The sequence below is a fragment of the Podarcis erhardii genome (genome assembly GCF_964252035.2).
Source record: "Podarcis erhardii genome assembly, chromosome: 16".
NCBI classification, from domain to species: domain Eukaryota; kingdom Metazoa; phylum Chordata; class Lepidosauria; order Squamata; family Lacertidae; genus Podarcis; species Podarcis erhardii.
Genome location: NC_138514.1, coordinates 28,233,017 through 28,258,214, shown reverse-complemented (window position 1 = coordinate 28,258,214; position 25,198 = coordinate 28,233,017). Strand labels below are relative to the sequence as shown.

Here is a 25,198-nt window from a genome sequence, read left to right as displayed (position 1 = left end):
CTATTTCTGGGTTAGCGGAGTCTGTAACCTGAAGTGTCTCTGTAACCCTGTACTACATTTCCTGTTTGCCCAGAGTGGACTCACAGGGGAATGTTGCTCCAGCCAGGAGGACTTCCTGTCACACCTGGTCTTGAGCATCCTCCCCTTGTCTCTGCTGTCTTTATCTTCTAGTGAACTTCAGCATTTCAGTTGAGATCTTTCTTTCTTTCTTTCTTTCTTTCTTTCTTAATATCCCAATCACAAGAGTAGCAAACCAAGTAGTAAGAAACAAAAGAAGTACCATAAATGATAAGGTGTACAATAAAGCAGAAGTAGTCCATTCCAAACAAACAGAAAAAATCAAAACTGCTCTGAATTTAAAATGATAGCATTTGTCATTCTTAAAATCCCAGGGAAACAGAAATGCTTGCACCTGGAACTCAAAGGACAGCAACGTCAGGCCTCCCTGGGAAAGGCATTCCAAAGGGAAGAGGCCACCCAAATATCCCAGCCTCAGTGCTCATGTGAAATTGGGTGGTAAGAGGACTTAGTGAGATGACACGTGCAAAGAGGTACAAACCTTTAACAACATGCCGTTTAAATGTTTGCTTCCATCACCACCCCCACCCTGGCTTCCTACAGCCTTCTGAGGTCAATGAAAGGCTGTGGCATTTATTATTGAAAATAATTTATATCCTGTTCTTCTTCCCCAAGGAGATCAGAGCAGTGTGCACGAAAATGAGTAAAGCAACAAAAACAAGAAACAGCAAACAAATCCGCAGCCGCCAAACTAGGGGGGCTCAAAAAGAAAAATCTCTGCTGCCCTTCTAAATGCAGTGAAGGAGCCAGAAGAATCTCCCACAGCAGGAAGTTTGGAGGAAGTTGGGGGCTTACACAGAAACGGTCTTCTTGTGTCACTTAAGGAACACCTGAAGAGACAGCAACTGTGAAAGATTCCATCGCTGAAGCAAGATGACATGGTTTCAAGCTATAAGATGACATGGATTCAAGGTACTCTTTCTTCTATCCACAAAAAAAGTACAGTCGTACCTCGGAAGTTGAACGAAATCCGTTCCGAAAGTCTGTTCGATTTCCAAAACCAATCGGAAGCCACGCCGGACGTTTGGGTTCTAAAGAACGTTCACAAACCGGAAGACTCACTTCTGGGTTTGCGGCGTCCGGGAGCCAAAACGTTCGACTCGTGAGTCATTCGTCAGCAAAGGTACGACTGTATCTGAGTTTGGCTGTTCTGGAATACTGGCCAAATACATTTTAATACAGTTAACCTGCCCAATTAAAAATGAGGTAACTATTCAGTTTGCAGGACTAGAAGAAAGTCACAAGAGCCTGGTCCCACAGGCTTTTAAAAAATGTGATGCTGGCACTTAGGCATTTGAGTTTTCTTACCCACACTGCACCCCCAAGCCTGGCTGTGAACTTCTGCAAATGTTGTTAAACCACCTTAGTACACAGCCAGGGGAAAGCAGACAGCATCCTTCCACTCAGCTGAGTAAGTTCCTTCTATTTTAAGCAATCTAAATGAGTGTTTACAAGAGGAAGCACAGCCAATCTTCCTTTAATTGGTTTCAAAATCAACTAAATAAAGCCTTAAGATTTTTTTTTTTTTTAAAAAGCATGATTATTTTCTCGGCAGGAACACTAAATATTCCGAACACACCCACAGGGGGGAAAAACTGCACAGCACCCAACAACGATGTGCTTCTTCGCTAGCCAACCTGGTGTTCCATGCAGAATGTTCATCCACAACACAGCTCTGACAGGGGTGTTCAAAACAGCTTTGAAGGAACCCCTCAAAGCATATCAAAAGTTATTCAATAAAAAGATCGGCAGTGGCAGGCTAGCCTCCCTGAAGGACAGTTTAGCCAATGCTACTGATCTTTCCTGGGCAAACCTCAGCAGCGGGGGAATTTAGGTTGTTCAGTCCGATGCAACAGTCTCTAGCCTGGCCCTATACCACAGTGGTTCTTGTCAGAGGTTGTTTTCCTGGGAGGACGTGGCACAATGATCGTTAGTTGGGATTTTTGTTTGTTTTTAAAAGGCTATCTTAGGCATGGAGGTGGAAGAGAGCTGGGAAGTAGGAGAATTCTTAAAACGGGATAAGAATATTGGGAGGGGGGGTGTAAGGTACTATTTAAATTTTACTTCTTTTTAACAAGGAGGTGGAAGCAGCAATGAGTAATTCCTGGTTTAGGGAAAACTCATTTTGGTTAAAAGGGCATAAATAGCTTGGAGGTTGAAGCATGGAGAGGATGGAAGGGAAATGCTTAAAGTCTATCATTATGCACCACTCTAGGAGAAGCAACACACACACACACACACACACAGAGAGAGAGAGAGAGAGAGAGAGAGAGAGAGAGAGATGTGCTAGCTATGCCTCAGATGCAGCGACTGCATATTCATCAGCCCTTGGAGCATAAGAGACTACGGCAGCACAAGTGGCAGGGCAGCCTCCAGCCTCCTGAGAAACAAATCCTTTTTTTTGAACCCCCGTCTCTGAGAAAATGACGAACTGATGGCAAATGAGGTTTTCTAAAGCCTCTCTCAATCCATGTGAATTTTTAAGCCTTATCTTTCAATAAAGATTTCCCAAAGACAGAAAAACAAATATTTAACTATGAATGGCTGCCCTGCCCAGCCTCCATCCTAGCATACACATTTCTACTTCTCCACAAGACCATAAGGCCACAACATAAGTAGAGCGCTGGTGGACTACACCCATGGCCTTTTGAGAAGCTCACAAGGAGGACATAAGCAACAGGTATTCAGAGGTACCCTGCCACTGATCCTGGAGATAACACCCTGCCATCATTAGTAGCCTTTGATAGCTTTATCCTCCATGAACGTTTGTGATCCTCTTTTAAAGCTATCTAAGCACTATGTTGGCAATGACATTAGCCACAATCAAAACCAGCTCTTGCTTAACCAAGGTTTTAAACCATGTAACCAAGATGAGTTCAAATCCTGCCCAGGTGGGAGCCTTGGCCAGCCTAATCCACTGTTAAAATTGCTATTAACATCACAGTTAGCCACAGTTTAAGGCTTGTAGAGAAATAGCAGAGGGAATTTGCATTCTAGACAATATGAGGTACAAGGAAGGAGCGCACACTCCTGGTTGGTTATAAAATAATTTCATCTTCCTTGGGCCCAACAGCTTTAGAATAAGAACATTCTGGATACAGCAGCTACTTTTGAATGCTCTCCCATCATGCAAACCTTCCTCACTTTAGATTAGCTTGCCAGGGACCCCATGTGTGTTGCTGATTCTTCTGAATCACCATGCACTCTCTCTACCTGAGCCACCATTAGGCCTCTGAAGTTCTGTCATTGCCCCTCAGAAGCATGAGACGGCATCATACAAGATGCCCAACCCAATCCTGTAACTGCACATTGCAAGGGAAGATCAGTGGTAAGTTGGCATCAGTCAAGTCATGTGACCACTTGGAACCTTCCACCATCTCAGAGGAAAGAGGACTGCTCCTGTTGCTTATCGCCAAGAGCAGGAGGTGTTTCCAATTCTTCATGCCCTCACCTGGGATGGAGTCTCTTCAACGTATCTATTAATAATAGCTTGACATTTGCAACATTAATGCAAACAGCACACAATTTATGGCAATTGCTTCCAACAATGACTTGAAAATTTGCTCCAGGCCAATTTCCTCTCATTGCTCAGGCATCCCAACCCATTCCAGAAGTATACAGCACAAATCAGTAGCATGTTTGGGGAAGAAACACCAGATGTCCATCCCATTTAAAGGTTTTGTCAGTTAACAAACAGCACAATCAAGGTTCTACAGCATCCAAGCCACAATGATTTAAAATGGCCTGAGTGCAAACATTCATTTAGAACAGTGGCTCTCAATTTTTGTTCTGTAAACCACCCCGATACCTCTGGGTATATACATTCAACAATCAATCAATCAATCAGGGTGTGGCATAACACCCTGCAGTGGCAGGAGAGGACGGCAAGTGTGGCAGGAAGATTCAAGGACAATAAAATAAACATCTAAACAATTCAGAGTAACATGGTAAAGTATAGTATCAAAATAATTTTATTTGCAGCTTAATATGGATAGATATCTGTTCAAAATCAAGCACTGTTGGTTGTTATTTCTTTTTGTGTTGCAATGTATTTCTTATCAATAAAAAACGTTGGTGTGGCACGAGCAAATTTTTATTCTGAAAGTGTGGCCCAAAGAAAAAAGTTTGAGAACCACTGCTTTAGAAGAAGACAGAAACAAGTCAATTTTTGCAATTAACAAAAACACATATGTTTTTCCACACTTCATTTTGGCCAAGAACAAAAGCACAGTATTTATAAAAATAAAAAAGTAAACGTCCACAAAGTCCCTGGACTGACGCTTGCCAACTAAAACACCTACTACGAATTTAGTAATGGCTTAAGCAAACATAAATTACAGGGCCAGACATTTTAAAAGGGAAAAAAATTGATTTATCGTCACACTGGAGACACGGCAGGATAGCAGTGTAATTTCATTTTTCCATATATTCATCAACACTGAAAATGCATTAATTGAAAAAGAATCCAACAGTTGTTATTTTTTTTTAAAAAAAAAAATCTCTATTCATTTCTTTACTTCACGTGTCTCTTAATTTGCTTATAAGTAACTCTCAAGGGGTGAGTTTCCTGTTAGACACAAACAGGGGAGAGGGGGCTTAGGGGTGGAGGCTCCCTCCTTGGGGTGGCTGGGTTGGGTTTGATGGTCTTCTACTTCCTTCAAGTCTTCTGAAATCTTTTTTTAGCAAATATAATTTTTCTCTTAATTTATTTCCAGATACGACTATTGCCAATGATTCAAGATACAAAAAGAAGTAGCAATCATCACAGGGGAGTCACAGTACCAGTCCAGGGACTGGATTACTGAAGGGGGGAGATGTTCTTCACCTCCATCTTCAACATGGAGCAAGCACCTGTCTACAAAAGTCTTGCCACAATAAATTGGTTCTGCAACATTCAGGCATTATTATCTGCCTTATTTGCTGCTTGAATTGGAGTTTCTTAGTTTCTGTTGTTTTAAGAGTTTTTAATGGTGTGGTTATTCTTGTTGAGCTTTGTTATTGCAGTACATACTGGAAATTTGAAAGACAGAATAAAAAATCCTTAATAAATAATAAAAGCTCAAATCCTCTCCCTCTTTCAAATACCATTGTCAGAAAGAAGCCCTAATAGGTGTTGAGACCTATTAGCAAAGCATGCTAATATAACTTTTCTGTTCTCCCAGTTTGAAGATTACAGATGTGTTACAATTTACAACAATTTAGATTTTGCATCACCAGCTATTTGCTCATTCAACTTGGCAATTACTGATTACAGTTAGCTTCAAACTGAACCACTTTTAAACTTCTATTTATAAATCAATCTTCTTTATTAAAGCAAGCAAACCTTCTGCCCAGCCAGTAAACCAATCAAACAATCGAGTTTTAGAATATGTAGACAAAATGTAAAATACAGTGGTGCCTCGCAAGACGAAATTAATCCGTTCCGTGAGGCTCTTCGTATAGCGGTTTTTTCGTCTTGCGAAGCAAGCCCATTGACAGCTTAGCGGATTAGCGCTATTAGCGGTTTAGAGGCTTTTAGCGGATCAGCTGATAAGCGGCTTAGGGCTTAGGAAAAGGGGGGGGGGGGAACCCCGCAGGAACTCGCAAGACATTTTCGTCTTGCGAAGCAAGCCCATAGGGAAATACGTTTTGCGAAGCGCCTCCAAAACAGAAAACCCTTTCGTCTAGCGGGTTTTCCGTCTTGCGAGGCGTTCGTCTTGCGGGGCACCACTGTATACACATTATTGCTCCGCTACATTGTAGTTTCAAGAGTAACCGCTTAACCTTGCATAAACACTTAGAACACACTCATGATACTTGCGAGAAATTGCAGGGGAGGCTTTCCTGTCAACCAGTTACCTACCAACCACAAAAAAGGGAGGAACACCATTGGCTGGCAGAAAAGAAAAAGGTACCATTTATTCCAAGCCCAGATCCTTCCATAGGGACACATTTTTAGCAGCAATTCTCAAATGCAAGTGACTGGTGGGTATACATATACCAGCCATTAACAATATTCTACAGAATACTGAAAACTCCTCCCAATGAGGAGTTAAGAAGGAGAATAACAACAGGAGCCAGAGACTTCCTCTGATCAGGGTGCAATAATTGCAATAATTTTCGCAACGTACTACATGACCCAATTAGTCATTTTAGCACTTGCTGGAAAGTGCTAAAGTGTTCTCATTCAAAGAAAGAAATCAGATAGATCTCGCTTTAAAATGTTATTTGCATCTGATCTCTATATTCATTCACAGTCCCCTCATAGTCTCTGTTGGGGGAACCCTGCAGGTGCTGATTGACTACAATTCCCATCATCCCTGAACGCTGGGTCATGCTGGCTTGGTTTGGTGGGAGCTTGAGTCCATCATCTGGAACTACACTGGGATCAAATTATTTCAAGTCAAGGCTATCCATCACAATGTCAGAAAACTAACACATTCTTTCTAAAAATGGTCTAAAATCCCCTTCAAATAAAATCATGGGCACTCCTAATTAGATTGCCATTCCTTGTCCCCAAAATCACTGCCAAATTAGAATCCCAAGAGTTGATAATGTATTTTTATTTTCTATGGGAATTTATTCCTCTTTATTCCTGCTTACTTCTTTAGAAATCCATTTAAAATATAATCTGTTCAAGACCCTAATATTTAAAACTGATGTTCAAACGATTTCCCTCTACACATGAATATATGGTACAACTCGATCTCTTATAAATCAAACATTCAGTTATTTTAGGTAGATAAAAAAATGCAGAGTTGTCAGTATTCACATAATACTGAAAAATTGCTCATTTGCACTCACAGTAAGCTCTGTGGTTGGGGGGAAAATGCAGTCTATGTGAAGTTTCATACCTCATGATATCAACCTACAAATTTATACTTGGGGGCTGCTCCTCTCTCACAGAAAAGCAAGAGCATGACACAGGACATCCTGTGGTTACTTGTGATATCCCTCGACCTGTTTCAAAAGGAAGGAAGGGCAGGTGAGAAAAGCCTGAACTCTATGCTCCTTTCCAGTCTTGCCACACACACAAGGGCGCAAAGAGATGTCTGAACATAACCCCTGCTTACAAAAAATCCCAGGAACCATGAAATTACATGGTTGAATATGGACTTTAAACTGCATGGTTTGTAATGCAAAACTATGGGACAAAAAAGAAGTCTTCCTATGTGTATAGGCACTTTGTGATTAGTGTTAGCTGGGATATGCCCAGAGTTGTAACAAACACAGGCCCAAAAGTACAAAAGAATTGAAGCTAGTGCCTAGGAATTTGATACATGTTTGTGTCGTCTTTTATAGGTGTCACCTAAAGGTTAGATGCTGGCACTGAATTATTCGAAACACTAGACAGACAACCCAGGTCCTGTCTGGTTTTTTTACAAGGGTGGGATAGAGCACTCCCAATTCTATTAAAATGCAGTTGATCTCTCTCTGTGTGTGTGTTTTAAAAAATAAAACCACATAAAATTAATTCCAATCCTTAAACCTAAGTCTATCTCCATATCATAGAGAAAAGGCAATCATAGACACTTTGTTCATGTTTTGCAATATATTTAAAACACTGTATATTGCTTCAGAAGAAAATATCTGATTTGGCTATCATACAACACGGGGTGGGGGGAAGAGTCTAATGAAATAAACAGCAATTGAAATAAATCACTGCCACCTCACACAAAATATTTTAGGGCAAACTCGGAAAGCCAAAAAAAGAGAGTCCATGGTGTAATTAACCAGATGCCTCTTAGGCAGTTCTAGGACCCTGGGAGTGAGATCATATGCTTTTCGGGAGAAAACTTCCCCATGGTTCAAAATTTCCATTTACTTAGGAGAGAGTTTGGGGGTCAGCAGGGGGCCATCACAACTCTGTAAGTGTTAAGGTGCTCTGTTTGAGAGTTCATTTATTCAGTTTTCTGTCAGCGTGCAAGATTCTCTTTTTCCAGGCCAGTTAGAAGCTGTTTATGCTCAGAGCACACCTACTGCTGGTTATGCTCAAAGGCTCTGCTGTGCGATTTCAGATTCCAACTGGATTTGACCATCAGAGTCTAGAAAACAGATGTCCGATGGGCAGTAAAAGCCCACTCTCTCACTTCCATGCCTCACCACTGAGCACATATGCAGGCCGGATAGAGGAAATGGCCATGAGGCCGGCAATCAAACTTCCAAGGTCCACTTTTGCCCAAAGGAAAATAGTCAGAAAGGGAGCAGAGGTCACTTCAGGCAGAGTCCGTTCAGACATCATTAGCAGCAATGGCAGATAGGGGGATCACCCAGGCTTCTGAAGTGATGTTAAACCCCTAACATCTAATACCATGACACACGGACCCCACTCACAATTATAAGGACATATTCCCCAATCCATTTTAGCACAATCATCTGACCATTGCCAAGAGCTGCAGGTCAGCACATTCCATGGCTAATGGGGATTTGGACATACTAGTGTTAAGTTCACAAAACCTCTTGAAGCTGAGCCCCCTTGTTTTCAGAATGGGGACATCTTTCACTCCAATGGCTAAAAAGCTTCGGAGTTTCAAATAGCAACCATTACACGCCCTCAGAAAAACTCCCCCTCCCTTCCATGGTTTCAGGTGAGTCAGTTTGTTAAGGGTGCTGAAAAGTGTCAGACAGAGTTGCTTTGCTGCTTTGCTTAGGACCACATCAGCGAGACCGAGGGGGGGGGGGTCTTGTCATCTGGGTACCTCCATACATACTGCCCAGGTTTTAACACTTCTCAGCAATGTTAACAAACTAGGATTCTTTGGGGGAGGCCATGACAGTTTAAGTAGCATGATACTGCTTTAAATGCAATATAGTGTAGAGAGGGCCTAAATCTTGCATCCAATCAGACTTTTAAACAGGTGCAGCTGCAAATGGCTAATTTTTTGAAGCCAACATCTTCAGACACTATTTGTGGCTACAGTGGAATTGCACTGCAAAACTGAGCGGGAGCCAACTCAGTTTCTCCCTTCGATACTCCCAGTTCTAGGCTTGAACAAATAAAAAATGCCTTTAGCTTTTTGATCCACATTAACCCTCCAAACTCTCACTTCTGATGAGTTCCTGGGCATGCAGAACAAAGCCGCTAAAAGCCATTTATAAAATAAATATTTCTACTAGCAATTATGTGGTCAATTCGAGCTCCTGAGTGACTTGAGGAGATTCTAAATTATCAAGATCAACCACGTTCTCAAACATTAATAAGGGATGCTTAGATGATGAGCTGCAGGACCTGTAAGAAGCTGCACAGCTGGCAAAACAAAATGGCTGTTTTTAATTAAAGCCTCTTCCCCCCACCTCCTGATTTTAACACAGTATATGTTTCAGACAGTCTTAATCCTAAAATGGCCAGAACACCCTATAATTAACTATTTTATTAAAGTGACTAACTGCAGAAAATTCAAATGCATGATATCACCATTATGTAACAGAACCTAATGTACAGTCCTACTGAGGCCTTGTCCAGAAATATCACCTTTTGTCAGTTGTACTCAAACTCTCACAGCAAGGTTAACTCATAAATTTTACCTCCGAGCATTCACTGCTTATTTACAATGAGAGACTAACTCCCCAGAGGGCCCATTGCTTTAACAATGCAACAAAGCTCTCTCCCGAGCTTGCTCAAAATCTAGCTGCTTTTTCTCAACAGATATATAAAAGGGAGCACATGAAGGAGGGAGTCGCTTCAGTTTTGCAGCCAGTTTCACAGGGAGCTAGTATTCTCCCAGCACAAATGCAGCAATAGCTGACCCTCTTTAATAAGGGTTAAAGAATCAGGGATGGGTCATGGGACAGCACACTCCCTCCCCATCCAGACCTTTCCCTCTTGTGAACAAATCCCACACATTTGATATAGCTTATGTTAACAAAAGCTCACATGAAGTTCAGGGCTTGGGTTCCAAAACTCAGTTTTGGAGCACCCCCTAAATTTGGGTTAACTAGGAATAAGGCCAAGCAAAATTAATCTAAAACAGGGTAAAAAGCAGTGGTATTGTGGGAGGGGGTTTCCCAGCACAAGTGGAGACTGAGCATGTTTGTTCCATTACATGTGCTTTCAACATTATAATCTGCTCGTATTATTGACTAACTCCCATTCATTTTAGTGGGGCGCACAAAGGAATACTGATCAAAGTGTTCAGTTGTGCTTTAGTTACTGACTAGTTAAACTGGTAGTGGGCTGGTTATTCTAGAAGTGACTGGGGCATTTTTGCATGCTCCCTAGAGACATATTGAGATGGCACAAGATATCCATATAATTCACATTACCAATTTGGAAGTGAAACAAGATTCCTGTCAGCTGAAGCAATTCATATACAAGCCATTTCACAACACATGAACTTAAATATTCTGAATGCATAATGAAGTAACCTGAAGCATTCCTCACACAAACCTGCCAAAAAGAAGTTCGAAGAAAACTGGGGCCAAGTCACTGGAAGTTCCTTTCACAGGGTCTTTTCAACCAAGACATACATTTTGGTAGCAATCAGTATCAAACTTCTGCGTCAAGTTGTTGAGGGATGTAGCCTCTGGCTGTTGCTCCCAAACTATGCTACATTAGCCGGAACACAGACATATGGCACCAGATGTTTTCCAAGATAATGTAATAAGACCCAGAGGGAGGGGAGGATCGGCTGAATAAATCTTTGAATTTAAAGATTTAGAAAACTTTTTTCCTAACTTCAGTGGTAGTAATACCTGCACCCGCTTCACATATTACAATGCATCCATCTCCAAAATACTGTAGTAAAAATAAGCCGAAGCACAGAAACAAATCACTGGTGTAAAAAATATGCAATATTTCTGCAGAAGGGGCTTAGTCTTAGGAGATGTTGCATTCCTGCTGCTATGGCAGCTGGTCCCATGCAAAGTCTCAGAAGGTGGCTGGTAAGGCAGATTCTGTTCCTGAGGGCACCTGATCTCTCTGCAGTTGGAAAGCATGCAGCCCAGAAGAAAAGATTTGATTTTGCTAAAAGAGCTACAAAAAGAACATACTTAATCGAGTCTCTCTGATCTCTGGAACATCCTAAGAGCCCAGTCTGCAGACACTGCAGAGTTGTAACTGCCACTGACAGTTCAGAAGAGTGAGGCTCTGCTCTAGGGTTCTTCTAAATACCAGTTTATTTGCAACGGAGTCTGAGAAAGTTCTTTGAGCATCCTGGACAGCAGTATGTGGAAAGCTAAAAGCTGAGAGATGCTTAAACTACTAAACCTGTGACAAGACATGGAAAAATGTGAGAGGGAAACAATCCTAAGGAGTTCACCCAGATACTCCAACACTGACTGTCACTGTCTGTCTGCTGCATAGAAATCAACAAGGCAGCTGAAAAAAATTAAAGCTCTGTCATGACCTTGTCTGAAACGCCTTTCCTCTCTCCCCACCCATTGTGTGCCATCAAGATTCAAGCAGGATAAACCAGGATATTAAAGAGACTTGGCTACAGCTTTGTAGGCTCTATAAAATAGCCCAATGGACTGTCTTGAAGGCCATGTTTGTTGCCAACACCATTTACATCAATAAACATTTTGAAATGAGGAGTTTTACTGACTGGTAGACCAGCAACCTACCTCCATTCGTGCATGTGTACCACGCTGTAATTTAATTTATAATTCCAACATGTGGCCCACCAGGCTTCTGAATGGGGCCCGCTGACTGGGCCATAGGGCTTGGGTCCTATTTCACTTAAGTTTACTATCCGCCACCCCCGACAATTCAAGGAATTGATACTAACCTTCACAGTAGTGCCAAAACTGGGAAATAATTTCCCCTGGTGCAAATCTAGCAGTATAGCAAAGCTCCTCCCAGTCTGCATATACTGTAACTTCAAGCATATGCAAACAGGAATGCAAGTTTTCATTAACTCAGTTTCTTCCAACCAGTTTTTACTTGTTCTATTAAAGTTAATGTATTCTGTATACTGCTTTTCTGGGTTTTTTTTTTAAAAGAAAGGTATGATCTATAAATATTTAAGTAAACAAACAAACAAATGGTCAAATGGCTAGGACTCCATCCTGCTTGTTGGAAACAAGAGTAGAACCTACACATAAAAAGGTAAAGGACCCCTGACAGTTAAGTCCGGTCGCAAACGACTCTCGGGTTGCAGTGCTCATCTCACTTTACTAGCCGAGGGAGCCGACGTTTGTCTGCAGACAGTTTTTCCGGGTCATGTGGCCAGAATGACTAAGCTGCTTCTGGAGAAACCAGAGCAGCGCATGGAAACACCGTTTACCTTCCTGCCGGAGCGGTACCTATTTATCTACTTGCACTTTGACTTGCTTTCGAACTGCTAGGTTGGCAGGAACTGGGACTAAGCAATGGGAGCTCACCACGTCGCGGGGATTCGAACCGGCGACCTTCTGATTGGCAGGCCCTAGGCTCAGTGGTTTAGACCACAGCGTCACCCGCATCCCTAGAACCTACACATAGTCTGCCTATTTTAAAAAATTAATGTCACTATTTTCCTTTATTTCACTTTAGATACATGCTTTAAAGCCCTACTAGTATATGCTGACTCTCGTGTGCTAGAGTAAAAGGCAAAGAGAAATTCTTTTTAGGGAATGGTTCACTTTCATCGAAACATTATATACAGCAGTTAAGATAATCTACTTTGAGGAAGAGGCATAACTCACTGGTAACGTTTCTTACAAAGGAGGAAACTCCATTGAACACAGTAGGCTTTCTTCTGAGAAAACATGCACAGAATTATGTTGTAAATGCATTAACTATGTTTAAATTGGTTCCATAAAGGAACAGGATAAAAATCTTAGAAATATAATTCATCTCAGTGGTTCACGAGTTCAGTTTGACAAGGAACTCACATTTAGTTTGGAACACCCAAAGTTCGCAGTGCCATCCGTTTCGGCAACAGCAAAGTGTCAGGCCTTGTGAATGCTTCTGTTGGCCTAAGCAGTTCTTCTGATACCTTCCCTGGCTGTGGCAATGAGAGCTGCTACCCACTGGTGCCTGTAATCACCTGAGGGAGCACAAGATGGCCCTGTCGGTTCTTGCTGCCTGAGTTGCGTCCTCAGTCTTTGCATGAAGTAACTACATTATCAAGCATGCTGCAGCTGAGACAGGTCTCTTCTGATTCTTTAATTGGCCCCACTTCAATGTTTAGCTCTTAAAAGAAGTGTGTATAATATGGTATATAGATTAATAACAAAACTCGTTAAGTCAAAAGGGTGAAACCCCTTTGCAGAGAGAGCAAATAGGTTCTCCATTACATTATTTGCAAACAACTCCACACCAAAACAACAACACAAAATGTGTGCAACTTTATTATTTTGGGCCTTCTGAATCCTAACACGCAGCAGGCTCATTTAAGGAACAACAGACAGAAGCTGTAATATACAAAGGTTTTTTTGTTTAATCTCATGTGGGCACATTACATGCAATCTCTTTACATAGTTTGTGTTTTTGTAATAGCTTCAGCTACACAAATCAATATTTGTTCCATGTGCCAAACAACAGATCTGTGTAACACAAACACTCAAAAAGTATAGGATAAATATAAATACTTTCTTCTATCTCATTGCATCCAACTTTGTCTAGATGACATTGTCTCTGTCATCATTGTGAAAGTTCACCGCAAATTCACTAGCTGTGAATTATGGTATCAAAACAGTTGGTTTGGTTTTTGCTATTGTGTTAGGGCAGTGGGGGGTAGGGGGTGGGACTGTGGCCCTTTGAGTGCTGTTGGGTCTCTAACTCTCATCAGTCACAATCAGTACAGCCAAAGGTCAGAGATAATAGAAGCTGTAGTCTGACAATACCTTGAAAGCCACAAATTAGCCACTGTTAGAGACTCTTTTATTTTAGTATTCCCCCCACTCCCAGTACTAAAGTGCCTTACTCTTCTCCTCGTCACCAAAGCTGTCTTCTACAATTCTCTCAGTTAAATCAAGTGGTCCATCTCACAACTCAGAACAGCAGCCAGAAAGTAATATTTTTAAAGTCAAGGAATTTCAGAATTTACATCTTGAAAATCAAGCACTTTGCTAGGCAAACAGACTTTGGAACACATGAATTCTGACACTGGTCTGTCTAGTCCGGCATTAGCAACCCTCACTAGCAGCAGCTATCCAGGGATTCAAGACAGGGATATCTCTAGCCCGCCACGCAAGTTTTGTTGAAGTGCAAATGCAGGAAAGTGAACCAAGGACCTTCAATGTGCAAAATACATGCTCTTCCACTGAGCTGCAGCTCAGCTACTTTCTGAAAGGTACCAAAATGAAAAACGGTGGGCTATGCTCATGCTTGCACAACACATTTACTCAACCAAGATAGCAAAACACTTCCCATTCTATACTTGCTGATCTTTGCAATCTCAACACCACTACATGGAAGAACCTTTCAAATGTGCCTTCTGCCCATACAGAAAAGATTGTAATCTTACCTGATGCAATAAAGCTAACAAGAGGAGTTACTTTTACCATGCCATAGATATTCCACATTTTCAATAGGTCACAGGGCCTTAGTAAAAATCACTTTATGAAATGCTGCAGCTGATGGATGAATTCACTATGGTTTGTTAACCTACATAGCACATAATCATTACTTACATTAACGGAGTGAAAACATCCCCAGAGCATTAAGCACTGCCTTAATGGATTCTTAACAGCAGCCAATGATGAAATAGTTAACTTCAAATGGATGCAGAAAGCAAGGTAAATATGGCCAAAAGGGGGTGGAGTGGGGCAATGCCCCCTGCCAACTCTTGTGTGATTTCATTGGTGTGAATTTTCTGGACAAATTTTATTTGAATTTTTCTGACATTCTAAATTGATTGAGATCTGTTTTAGCATGTTTATTTAACCTATTATTTAGTAAGTGCAACTTTTAAAATGCCATGTTAATTTTATATGCTGTATAAATATATCAGAGCTTTTTCCAATAGCCAAAGGCATGTCAACTGAAATTATGTTGCGGTGAGGGGTGTGTGTCAATAAAGCACACTTATTGTACTTTAAATTATACTTTCAAACCAAGTCAAAGCTTTAATAAATATATGCTTTTAGATACAACAACTCTATAGCAAACATGTCCCTAACATTAAATATTATGCATATAACAGAAAAGCTACTTTTAACATGCCCAAAGAGCTGTCTATTAATATATTATTATTTTCCTAGGTACAACAAAAAAGTCATTACAATTTTGAATCTGCTCAGTTTGAGTGACATTATATTATTAATTAATTTTATGGATGTTTTCTACAGGAACATAAAAGCAGTAGAATTTTTTTCTCTCTCATATGCATGCTGATTCCACAATGTGAATAAAGGCAGTGTTATAGTTTAGACTGCTGCTAGTCAAGTCAGAAACACACACACACACACACACACACACACACACACAGAGTTATATATACCCCAAGCTTAAAATATGAGTTCCAATGAATAATCTGAAAGTACAAGACACACAACTTTGTTTCAATGGGGAAAAAATTGTGGGTCTGTTAATATTCTGGGAAGTATAGATTTGAGGAATTAACATCACAGCTTACCTCTGGAGTGTTTTTCTTGAACTCACGGCTTTGTTCAATAAGCTTCTTTCTTGATTGTTCACTTTCATCTTGGCGGTTTGCCAACACTGTCGCTGTGGCATCAAGCTCCCTCTATCAATGAAAAAGAAAGAGGGACCATAATTTTAACCATGCCTGGATTCTCTCACCCCCTCCCCCCCCCCAAAAAAAGATGAAATTTGAAAACTCAGGTGGTGAAAGTAAATAGACCTCATTGTTTTAAATCCCTTAACTGAACCATTCTTTCCTTGCCACCTCTCATGCAAAGTTATTACAAGCTTCTCCATGAAGTCACAGGTCAATACAAACTTGCATAAATGACATTCCCCTATTTCCTTGGGTAAGGCAAGATAATTTAAGGCTGCATGCCTCCACTAGTATTGCATTAGATCTACCTTTTTGGCATGACTTTTGACATTGTGAATAACTACTGAATATCACAACTAATACATTCTTTGACCTTTCAGGGTTTTCAGGTTCTAGAGACAAGACACAATAGATGTGGATTTTATTTGTATAGGAACTTGTTCTGCTGAACTTGACCCTTTTGGCCAACTTCTTCCCTTTTAGCTAATCAAGAAGACACAGAGTTGCTTTCCCTTTCTTATGAACTAATTTAACCAAACCCACAACAGGGGCAATTCCACTAGGCCCAGCCTTTGCCAGCCTGATATCCTAAAGCTGATGGGAGTTGTATTCCAAAACATCAAGAGAGCAACAGGCTGGTGTACAATGGGGTAGAGAAGGCCTATCTTCTGGTCCTTATAATATCTCCACTACAAGAGTGTAGAAAACAAGCTGGACACACCCTGTAACAACAACAACAACAACAACAACAACAACAACAACGTCCTGTCCTCTTAAGTACCTACGTCCTGTCCTCTTAAGTAGCTACATCTATACAGCTTTTCACAACAAAACCAATTTCAGTGCTTCATCTGAAAAGCTAGCTCCTTCTCAAAGCCACAGCTGGCCAAACATCACATATCAAAATTTAACTGCTATGGTTTTTATATCACCAGTAAAGCTTGTTAACAAGGAAGTGATGTCTGAGGATCCATGACTGAGGGGTGGAGGGCGGAGAAAGATTTTGAGCCATAGACTCCAGTTTCTTGGGAGTTTCAGCCCCAGCACCTTTCTTTTTAGAATACTTCATACATCCCATGAATACATGCTGAATACAAAGTTGGTTGTATCTAGCCCAGCACTATGTATTCTGCCTTGTGACGGCTCTCCCAGCAAGTAGGACTAGCAAAGACTTGAGATTCTTGAAAGCACCACCACCAAGCCAGCCCATGAACTCCAGATCACAAAACCAGACAGCAGCTTGCCAAGGAAAAGACGATTCTGCAACTTGCTTAGTTTAAAAGTGTTTGGCCGTAAGATCAATGGATGGCAGCTGATCAAATTCTCTGATTAATTCATCCACTGTCTTGTTCCATGTTTGCTGGTTTCATGCACGACAAAAACGAGTCCAGGAACTGTGTCACTCTGCAATGTTGCTATGCACTAGTCACCTCACCGTATCTTCCACCTCTACCCAAGAGATTCCCTTACTTTTTGCACACTCTAAATAGCAGGGGATGTGTATTGGCAGAAATGCCCCAGCTGTGCTGAGATCCATTGCTGCGTCGCACTACCATGTTTCCCCCATATCTCTGTCCATTTTATTTAAGCACTAAATTCAAGTATATGCACCACATTCCCATGAAGTCAATAGAAGTTGTGTTATGTACCTTGTGGGAGGATTTGCCTCTAGATTTGTCTTTACCTTTAATCGATTTCCTTTCATTCCAAATCTGATGTTCATGAGAAGTGAGAAAAACAGCTCACTAGTGAGTCAGAACAAAAGAGAGCCCCTTCCCTCGCAACAAAATGTTGTTTGTGTGCGGCGGAGTGGCGCCTTCAAAGCTTTCCCCTTTTCAGTCAAAGAGAGTGGGAATGCCTGAGAAGGAGAAGGCATGTCTCTGACAGCTGACCTTAACCAACAAGTTCAGACACTCTTTGGCAATCCCTCCTCCTCTTCACCTGCTGGCTGAAGCAGACATAATTTATATGGGATTGTGTACTTTCTTCCCTTTCTCGGAGCAAATCTGCACCCCAACCCCCTGCAGTCATTAAGTAGCTGTGGGATACATCTGCAATAACATTATGAATGCCCAGCATCCTGAACCAACTTCAAAACCTTATTAATAGACCTGGTTACGCAAGGAACCTGGTTGTCTGTAGCCATAGCTGATGTGCCCATTAACCACATTCAAGTTTTTTTTTGGGGGGGGGTGTTGCTCCAGAGAAGGCACATATGAGCCCACATCCCACTGCCAGTCTCTTAAATGCTGCTTAGAAATTTGTCTCTCAGTTACACATACATTGTCCACATTGCTACAATTTTCTGAAATGAAAATGATGCAAGTATCATTTAGCATTCTGTGACCAGATTGATAATATATTTTTGGAGTCATTTTGGGCTTGTTCCTAAAGGGTTTCTGTACTTTTGCAAATCTTGGGTGCATCTGAAGGCAGCCCTGTTTAGGGAAGCTTTTAATGTTTAATAGACTATTGTGTTTTAATATTTTGTTGGAAGCCACCCAGAGTAGCTGGGGAAACCCAGCCAGATGGGCGGGGTATAAACAAACAAACAAACAAACAATTATTATTATTATTATTATTATTATTATTATTATTATTATTAGGTTGCCCCCATGCCTACTGCACAGATTTTGGTTACGTAATAACTCAACAAACAACATCTCTATCACTTGGAAGAAAAAACAATCGGTGAGGGTGGGGGGTTGAGTGTTTAAAATAGCAGAGACAGACCAACATAACATTTTCTGGACACTTGGAGCACTTGTATCTGGTTCCAATTCAATGGATATAGTTGTTCTAAGAGAAACTGACATATGAATGGCATTCTTAACTTTTGGAGGGTTACAGGGGAAAAAATATCAATGCCACTGGCTCCATCAAACACTTAGTCAATCAGGATTCTTGTGGTTTTAACAATCTTCTCGCCCCTCTGAATCCTCTTGGAAACCAAGAGAAGTGGTGATGTCATAATGTTGAGCTTAGCTATGTGGTCAGAACCTACACCTAACTGCCTCCTGACACAGCTATGTGTGCACAAGATAAATGTTTACAACATGGGAATCATATGGTTCCCAGACATTCATAGAATCACAGAGTTGGAAGGGAGCCCCAAGGGTCATGAGTCCAACCACTGCAATGCAGGAATCTCAACTAAAGCACCCATGACAGATGACCATCCAACCTCTGATTGAAAACCTCCAATGAAGGGGAGTCCACAATCTCCCAAGAGAGTCCATTTCACTGTTGAACAGCTCTTGCCCTCAGATGGCCATCTAACATCTACTTAAAAACCTCTGGTAAAGGAGGGTCTGCCACCATCCGAGGGAGTCTGTTCCACTGCCAAACAGCTCTTACTGTCAGAAAGTTCTTGACATTTAATAAAATCTCCTTCCTTGTAACTTAAATCCATTGGTTCAAGTCCTACGCTCTAGAGCAGGAGAAAACAAGCTTGCTCCCTCTTCCATGTGACAGCCCTAGAGATGTTTGAAGACGGCTATCATATCTCCTCTCAGTCTCCTCTTTTCCAAGCTAAACATACCCAGCTCCTTCAACTGCTCCTAAGAAGTCTTGGTTTCCAGACCCTTAAGCATCTTGATCGCCCTCCTCTGCACATGTTCCAGCTTATCAACACCCTTCTTAAATTGTGACACCCAAACTGGACACAGAATAGAGTGATGCTATTACTTCCCTTGATCTGATTCAAACCCACTCAAGGGAAACTAGCACACATGGGCTGCTCATCCAGAAACAAGGGGGCACATGTAAGACATACTCCAAGTGACAGTATCCTACTTTAGCTACATGTAATTAGCATGATTTATCAATTTATGAACCACACAGATGCCAATCAAAGGTCAGTGGATGTTTATCTTGTGTTCTGTAATCTCATTCCTGATTAGAACAACTTGATTCAAATCCTCCCAATAATGCAATGCAATTGATATATTTCATACGTTTTCTAGTTTTTCCAATATTTAGCTTTTTTTTATCACCACATGAGTGCTGGAGCAATGGGAAAAAAGAAAGAAAGAGAGGCCCTGGAAGCTATCAAAACCCTGCCAGCTGTATAACAAGGTGCCTCAGGGGATAACATACTTTCCGTCCCAGGATTACAGAGATTCAAATTTAAAATATTCCTCTCACCATAAAAGAAGATGTGCCCACCTTTTAAATTCATTTTATTTTGACAGCCTAAGGCTCCATTTCTGTATACAGTTACTTGAGAGTAAACCCTATTAGGCTCAGTGTGGTTGGCTTCCTGGTTCGCAGTGCTGAATATAGGGGGAAGTAAGGCAGAATGTCAACAGACTTTGATGAAATTCTGTAACATATGGGGAAACACTATAAAAAAGAAGGAAATCCTTAACAGTTGGACAAACCAGCCTTGGATGCATTTCAGAGTAAAGAGCCCAAAAAGTGTGTGTGTGTGTGTGTGTACACATAACAGAAACCAATGTGTCTAACAGCTAAGCAGAAGGCCTTTAAAAGAATATTAGCAATCTGTTTAAAAAGCAAGAGCTCAAAATATACCCCCCCCAAAGGAGGGCTAATCAGGAAGAAAACTAGTATATGTGCAAGGCAATAATTATTTTCAAACAAAAAGGCAGAAAGAGATAACAAACACACTGAAATAAAACAAGACAAACTGCAAATTTCTAAAGGGTATGTTACGTACGTGGGACCTATGAAACATTTGAGAACAGCACATTTCTATCAAGTGGGTCTAGAAGGGGGGCAGGCACAACCCTGATTCCTGTTAGCTGCCCAAGATACCTTGAGCCAGTTGTTGAAAATATCCACCGCTAACATCAAGACTCACACAGGAAATCAGAAACATGAGCAACAGTCAGAGGTGATCTATATGAGGCAAGATCAAGCAGCTTGCCTAGACAGTGGCTTTTCGGGACAGTAAAGGTGGAGACAGACAGATCAGCAAATCAAAGTATCTGATTATTCATGTCTATCAAGCATTAACATCAAAGTGAAGAAAGGATCTAGTTTCTTGGCTGAAACTAAGCTATAGCCACTAAGATTTTCCTGCACTTGTGGCATTTGGGGAAATGTTCAACAGAAAGGGCATTTAAGCACAATTCTGCATGGTTTAGAATCACTGCAGTGGGGCTTGCATAGAAGTATCTCCCCAAATGAGTTTGTCTGCCAAGACTCTGAGGAGATGAAGGTAAGACTTTTGCTCCTCAATTACCCTGACTTTGGCTTGGACCCAGGCATTCAAAGAATCACATTCTCCCACGCAAACCTGCCCAAATGTTATGATCACTGTAAGATCATCTGAAGTCTACCTGAATACACAAACCTCAAATCACTTGAGGTTCACCTCCCTCCCTTGAGACTTTTTTCTCCCCTAAAAATATAAGGCAGCCCCATATAGGGAAGTTTTTAATGTTTTATGTTCTATTGTGTTTTATAATCTGTTGGAAGCTGACCAAAGTGGCTGGGGCAACCCAGTCAGATGGACGACTACTACTACTACTACTACTACTACTACTACTACTACTAAATGTCAGAGCTTATGGGGGCTTAGCCCAGCAACATCTGGAGGGCCACAGGTTCCTCACCCTTGGTTTAAAGGCACCTGAAACCACAACCTCTACACAGTACCTGTCAGGTAACTGTTGAGTTTCATGATTATAAAAAGGCAGGATATTTATGTATACAGGATATTGGGGACTGCCTACTACTACTACTACTAAGCTGCAGACTTCTTTCCTGGTCAATACTTTTTTTGTACTTATCTGAGACGATGGTCACATTCTGTCTAGATCTAATGCCGCTGCCACGACAAAATGGAAGAAATTTTTAAAAGATCCAGAAGCAGGAGCTTCAGAGAGATACTACTAAAGCGCACAGCTGCCAAGCAGCTGCTCCCAAGACTTCTACAAGTACAGATTTCATTAGTTTCATCTTTTCAAACAGTGCACCAAACAACTACATAAGGTTAATTTAATGTTTGCAGCAGGAGCATTAATACCGAGCAAAAACATAAATATGATTAATGAGACATATCTATTTCTACTGGAATCATACTAAAATTAGACTTAAATCTTTTATGCTTTTTAAGATTTCATTTGCCATTACAAAAGGCAAGAAACCCCCCCCCCCCCAGCTACCTTACCCTGTCTGTCATCCTGGAGGTTGTCATATCCACACATCGAGTTTTTATTTTTAACTTTGGAAGGGTTGGCTCTGATGGCAAACGGGGGCAAGGAGAGAACTTGCTACGGCTCCGCTTGTGCACAAACACAAGAATCAGGGGCTATCCTTTTACAGCTTGTTGCATTTTAGTCCACTCTTCCACCAGAGGCAGAAAAACATACCAGCATTTACCAACCTGGTGCCCTCCAGATGTTTTGGACTACAGCTCCCATCATTCCTGATCACTGGTCATGCTGGAAGAGACAGATGGAAGTGGTATTCCTAAAGCATCTGGTGGTCACCATGTTGATTTTCCTGTGTTGGGCTGCACTGACAAACAGTGTTTCAAGACAAGGGTGTTTCTCAGTCCAACCTGAAGCTGTCAGGGCCTGTCCCTCCCCTGCAACATTATTTTTGCCAAAATATTTGCATGGCTCTTGATGGGTTATATGCCTAAATCACATTTATATCTCAGCTTTCCCCCAAGGAGCTCAAGGCAGTGTATGCAATTCCACTCCTCATTTTCTCCTTAAAACAACCCTGTAAGACAAACTAGGTTGAAAGAGAAACTGGCTCAAAACCACCTAGCGAGCTGCATGGCCAAGAGAGTTTGAATCAGGATCCCCGCCAGTCCAATGAGCTTTACATCATATTAGCATATTGGGTAGCCATGATCTCAATTAGCAGAACTGAGAAAGGCCTTTCTCTCTGCCCCAAAGACTGATGCACAGTACAGTAGGCAACACTGAAGTAAATGGCCCAATGGCCCAAATCAGTTTAATTCAACTTGATGCTTTTGTCAAAAGTCTCTCAAAATGAATTCCTCATCTGAAAACAAGAGGTTATAACAACAACCTGTGGAGGAAATTGCCAAGAAACGGGACACTTTTACATACTGAAATTGCTACCTAAAACATTATTGATATGTCCATTGACAAATCCAGTAATTTATTCATATGGGACCAACTACATTACCAACATTAAAGGACAACCCACACTGACGTCTTATCACTCTGGGGGGCATTCCAGCACCTGTTTACATTGCTTCTATCTTTCATTTAGTGTGTGAACTCTCAGGACAGGAATAATTTCCAGTTCTTGTTCCAGCTCTAGCAACCCCAAAGACATAAATTCAGTGCCTTGTCTTAAGAGCAGCAAAACAACGGCTTTGCAAAGCTGGGGTGTGTGTGTGTTTCCAATTGCTCCCCAGAGCATGCAGCTGTCTCAATCAATGCTGATTGTCTGTTAATTAGTTCGGTTTTACAAGCTGATGGAACAGATGACTTCATCCCTCCCCCTCCCTGGCGGAATAATTCTTCCTACCAGATGCAGTCACCTACCATATGCAGAGGGCTGGACTGTGGCAGGAGGAGTAGGGGCAAGCCGTCTTTCCACAAAGGGCTCTTTTTCCCTGCAGCTCCTCAGGGCACCGTGGGGTCATGTTCTCAGAAAATGCTGCAACTCCCAAGGGTCAGTTTGCCACGAAAAACTCACACATGCTTCTAGGTTCTGGGTTAAAGGTTGTGTGAACAACTCTGCACAGCCAGAGCTAAGCAACATCTTTATTTTAATAGGTTTTTGCATCAGATTTAGCTCCTAGCATCAGATCTGTGGCTTCAAATAGGCCTTGTTCAACAGAAGAACACTTCGCTAGGACAGGACCTCCCCAAATGGATTTGTTTGCGGTGTATAAAAGGAAAATATCCTTGCATACAGAAGAGCTCATCCTCAATGTTTCTGTGTGTGAGACACTGTCTAGGGAATATCACCTGACTGGAAGGATATTTGGTCCAAGCCTTGATTAGTGTAGAGATGTGAAAGGTAGCCTCCTCTGTGGGTGGGTACTTTGGTTCCACAAGACCCTATTTAAATTTTTATTTCTTGTGACACATACTTCTTTCACATCACATCAGCATACCCTGGTACAGTTTGTGAATTCTTGACTAGGGGCGCTAACCAAACAGGGGAGGGAATTTTCCTCTTCCAAAGCACACACATCAAGCTAGCTTTCTGAGCACCCCTTGCTGGCTTCAAGGCAAGCATTAAGCCTCAGAGTGCAGTTTGTCTGCTGAGTGTGCATGGGGAGCCTGTTCCCCAATCTGCAGATGCTCATCGCAGCCGTACTAGGGCACACTTTGCAACTTTAAATATGTGCTTTCCTGAAATCTTTATATATTATTTGTTAGACTCATGTCCACCTTTTTTTTCCTGGAATCTTCAAAGCTGTCTTCAGCATTAATAAAACACAATTAGTTTCATTTAAAAAAAAAATGTACTTTAACATTAAAACCATGCAAGTAAAGGATCCATGAGGAAAAATACTGGTAGGCCTGTAAAGAAATTGGACTTTATCTCCCTGGGATACTTGTATGGATTGCTGCATATGATGAGATGTATAGTGTGTGTGTGTGTGTGTGTGTGTGTGTGTGTGTGTGTGTGTAAATAAAAAAAAAACACCTGTTTGTTCATTGGGGATTACAAGGTTAACTGAGAAAGCTAGCAATTGCCCTGAGGCTCAAATATCAAGGCCCTTCATTCTGGATGTTAGGAATGACACATCTCTTGTCTGGGGGCAAGAAAATTAAAAGCTCCCAACCTCCTTGATCTTGGAGCCTATGGGAAGAATATATGATGGACAAAGGGAAGTTATATAGACAGATGGGCAGCCGGGAGGTGAGCAGTTCAGGGTAGGGCTCAGCATGATAAGCAAAGGTTGCTACTCAAGAGATGATTCTTCTGAGAACCTGGTGAGTTAGGGATTGTAGAAGCCCAGGGATAGTGGATTGCATTTTAATTTACTTTGTTTTGTCATTCTGCTCCAAAGGAGAATATACTGGTTTTCTGTAACTTATGCATATGTTTCTCTTTGTAAATTTTAGAACTTGTTTCAAAAACTTATTTCAACATCCTCAAGCCTGGAAGTCAAAACCTATGCTACCTTGGGAGCCTTCAGGAGACTTTAGGAAGGTTATTATGCTGACTGATAAAGAAGCAGCCTTGCAGAGAAATTATATCCAGTGGTGGCAAATTAAGGGAGAAGGGTATGGCTGAGCAGGGGGAAACACTCTGTTAACCAGGAACACCCTCCCCTCGAAGGGCATCAGACCCAGGGTGACTGGGAGCTGGCTACCACAGAGCCAAAGAGAGGAAAACAAGTTGAAAATCAGAACATTTAAAGCTTGAATTGGGTTTAGAAATGAATGGCAGGGTGTATCTCCCAAAATGAAATATGGCAATAAATACATATTTAATGGAGTAACCAAACTCTTGTCAATTCTGAGTACATGTTTCTGGCTAGAATGTATGGGTGTATGTGCTTACTTCAAGTTGCACTGCTGACAATTATAACTCAAAAATTAATTGGGAGGAGTCAGGCTTGT

General features: G+C 41.4%; 1 protein-coding gene across 7 annotated transcripts in view; it reads right to left on the bottom strand.

Moving 5' to 3' along the window:
• CUX1 (cut like homeobox 1) overlaps positions 1-25,198 on the bottom strand; it is a 264,972-nt gene that overhangs the window by 192,367 nt on the left and 47,407 nt on the right. For all 7 annotated transcript variants that reach the window (XM_081843440.1, XM_081843443.1, XM_081843442.1 and 4 more), the window contains exon 2: positions 15,558-15,668. In XM_081843440.1, coding sequence (XP_081699566.1) covers positions 15,558-15,668 — 111 coding nt within the window. The remainder of the gene's footprint in view (positions 1-15,557; positions 15,669-25,198) is intronic.